Here is a 3,007-nt window from a genome sequence, read left to right on the forward strand (position 1 = left end):
CATGAGAGGGAGCGATGATTTCTACCCTGTCGTTTAAAGGCTAAATACTCTGTGTGGAATCATTAAGAAACAACAAACAAGCTGCAGGCTGACAACTTCACAAGCTCAGTTTTCGTTTTTAATCCTCGGCAACCTCAGCAAGTGGGCTCTCAGCTCCATTTTCACACACAAAAAGACCCAATCTCAGGACGGCAAGTGACTTGTTCAAGGCCCCATGTGACGGGGTTGGTAGAAGCAGGTCTCGAACTTGGGTGAGTCTGTCCCAGACCCTGCAGTCTTGGCGACTTCGTACATAGCAAGCACAGGGCCCTCCTCTCCTACTTCTCCCCCCATCCTACCAGCCCTGTGGCCCATCTCGGAGACCCTACTGGGACTCGGCAGTCCAGGCTTGGCTACTAAATTCATGGGTGATCCTGCGCCAGGCCCGAACCTTTCTGTGCCCTAGCTGTCAAACCCTTGCTTTGCTCGGTTGTGGAGCTCAATAGCACCACAGCTATGGAGGGGATGAAGCCAAGGGCCAGGGATTATTGTGTCTAGACCAGAGAAAATCTGCTTTACCTGCAAGGCAAACCCAAAGGTTTACACTTACACCTCTCTCCTTGTCGAGGACCCTGATCCCTGAATTTCTACACTGCTCAGCTTCCCAATCCTCAGACTCACTTACGCACACAGGAAGTGCTGGAGTTGGCCTCCTCCCACCCCTGCTGCAACCAAAATTTCCTGGAAAGCTGATCAGCCTTAACCGAATCCGGAGAATGGGCCCTGATCACCAGCCCACTTTCACGTCCTCGAATTACCTTCCACCTCAACAATTCCTGACAAGTCTCTGAATAAGCCAGGTTTTTTCAGCCCTCTGAGTCTGTGTATAGGCTATACCTTCTTCCCCATCAGCCCAATGAACTCCTACTCATACATCAAAATCCAGTTTGGGTGTTTCCTCCTCCATGAATCTAGCCAACAGATACCATTTCATGAGTGTCCACTCAGTGTCAAGTGCTCACTTATGAAGCTTTGTGTGTCCCAGGGTGTTTCTGCCATTCTGGAGAGCCCCAGATAGCAGAAACCACTTCCGCATCACAACTGAGTCCCAGGAAGGGTTCAGAGACCCAAGGGATGCATCAAAGTTCTCAGCTCGTTGTACTCCAAGCACAGAACTTCAGCCAGATTAACCCCCATTTTACTCAGAGTGCAGGAAGTAGCTTTCATTCATTCATTCGTTCATTTAATGAACTGTGCACTGTCCGTGCTAGGCACTGGGGATTTCGTGGTGAGCAAAGCAAACACGGTTTAATAGGAAAGACACACATTAATTGCATAATCAAACAAACACATGCATAATTAAAGTACGGAGGAAGATGCAGGAACCCGAGGGTACCTCACAGGGGATCTGTTCTAGCCTGCAGCGGGCAGGAAAGGCCGCTCCGAGGAAGCGGCATTGGAGCAGAGACCTGTAGTGAGGTACAAGGGAGTCAGCAGAAGGAGCAGGGAGGAGCGATTCAAGGGCAGGACACAGCCTAGGCAAAGGGACGAGCATGCGGGGCAGGGGAACTTGCAGAAGGGCATGGGCATGGGAGGGCACAGGGCAGGTGGCGGAGACAGTGTGGAGAGATGAGGCTGGAGGAGGAGCCAGATCTTACAGTCAGTGGGATGGAATCTGAGCCTGACAGCAAGTATTTCCAGTGGGGGTCAGCAAGCTTTGCAAGATTGTGTCTAAATTCCACCCGTGCCCAGCAGCGAGGACTAAGATGCAGAAAGGAGATGAGAAAGGCTGGATGGAGTGGGAAGTGGGGTTCATGACCCAGCTGTCTGCCTCTGGCCAGGGGACAGCTGGAGGTTCGGGGACAGGAAGTAGAGGAGCAGGGGAACTAGAGTTTCTTGCATCTGCCAGTGGGTGTCCCTAGGGCCCTGGGGGCTGAACAGCTGGTGCGGCCCTAACGTTACCTTGCCCACGTACAGCGGCTCCGTGCCCGTGTACTCCTCCACCACGAAGAACTGGTTCCACACCCAGCCGCGCTTCACTCGGCCCACGCCCTGCGCGCCATCCTGCGCAGCGCGGGGTTCCGACGGCGGCGCGGGCGTGCCGGCTGCCCACAGGCGCCCCAGCAGCGGCGGCGGTGGCAGCAGCAATAGTAGCAGCAGCGCAGAGGACAGCGCGGCTCCTGCCCGGAGCCCCCTACCGTCGGGCCGCGGCCTCATGCTTGGCCTGCGCAGGGCCAGAGCTCAGGAGCATGGACAAGAGGCACCAGAGCGCCGCCGCTCGGTAGCACGACAGAAAGGGTGCCGTCACATGGTGGCCTCGGCGTGGCCGCCTGGGCGCCGCCCCGGACGGGGCATCCGGGCCCTGAACGCCGCCAGCGCCAGCCGCGGGGTTGCTGGGCTGGAGGGGAAGGGGGCGCGGCGGCCCCCGGGGCATGGACGGCCCCCAGGGTCCTCGCCCGCGCCCCCTTTGGCGCGCTGGGTCCGGATCAGCAAGCAGCGCCTCTACCGCTCCGGAGTCGGCTGTGCGTCATGGTCTCTGCTCAGAGACGTGCGGGCTGGGCCCAGCGATCCTTGCAGGACTAGGGGCCGTCCTGATCCATCAAGGGCCTGCAAGAAACAAGAAAATAGCAGAGGGGTTCTATGTTGGGGAGGGCAGGATGAATCTTTGATCCTCCGGACACTAATTCAACACCAGTCCTGCCCCTGACCCTGTCCAGGGGGACAGACAGAACGGTGACACATGGTGGCCCCCCACCTGAGTCCAGAGTGTAATAGGCTGCCCTTCTCTTCCACACCCCCTTCCTTCCAGTTCCAGTCTCGTCTCCCCTCTCTGCAACCCTCTGCCCCTCTCACGGCCCCTCACTCTCCATGGGCCTTCACCCGCCCTACGCCAGCGAAGCAGGGACCTCCTGCTCCTGCCCCTGGCTGACAATCTCCCCTGCCCATCACACCTAGCCTCCAGAAGCCCCCCTCTCCAGGCACTTCTGGGAGGGGTCTTCAAGACCCCCCAGGCCCATGCCTCCTGGAT

The 3,007-nt window shown here is 57.8% G+C and overlaps 1 protein-coding gene across 1 annotated transcript in view; it reads right to left on the minus strand.

Annotated features, from left to right (window-relative positions):
• Positions 1–2,582, minus strand: part of CDH22 (cadherin 22) — an 84,612-nt gene extending 82,030 nt beyond the window's left edge. The window contains exon 1 of the mRNA XM_027775748.1: positions 1,942–2,582. Within this exon, the coding sequence (XP_027631549.1) occupies positions 1,942–2,196 (255 nt within the window). The 5' untranslated portion in view covers positions 2,197–2,582. The remainder of the gene's footprint in view (positions 1–1,941) is intronic.
• Positions 2,583–3,007: the final 425 nt, after the last annotated feature.

The sequence above is a fragment of the Tupaia chinensis genome, unplaced genomic scaffold (assembly GCF_000334495.1).
Source record: "Tupaia chinensis unplaced genomic scaffold, TupChi_1.0 Scaffold000602_1, whole genome shotgun sequence".
Taxonomy (NCBI): domain Eukaryota; kingdom Metazoa; phylum Chordata; class Mammalia; order Scandentia; family Tupaiidae; genus Tupaia; species Tupaia belangeri.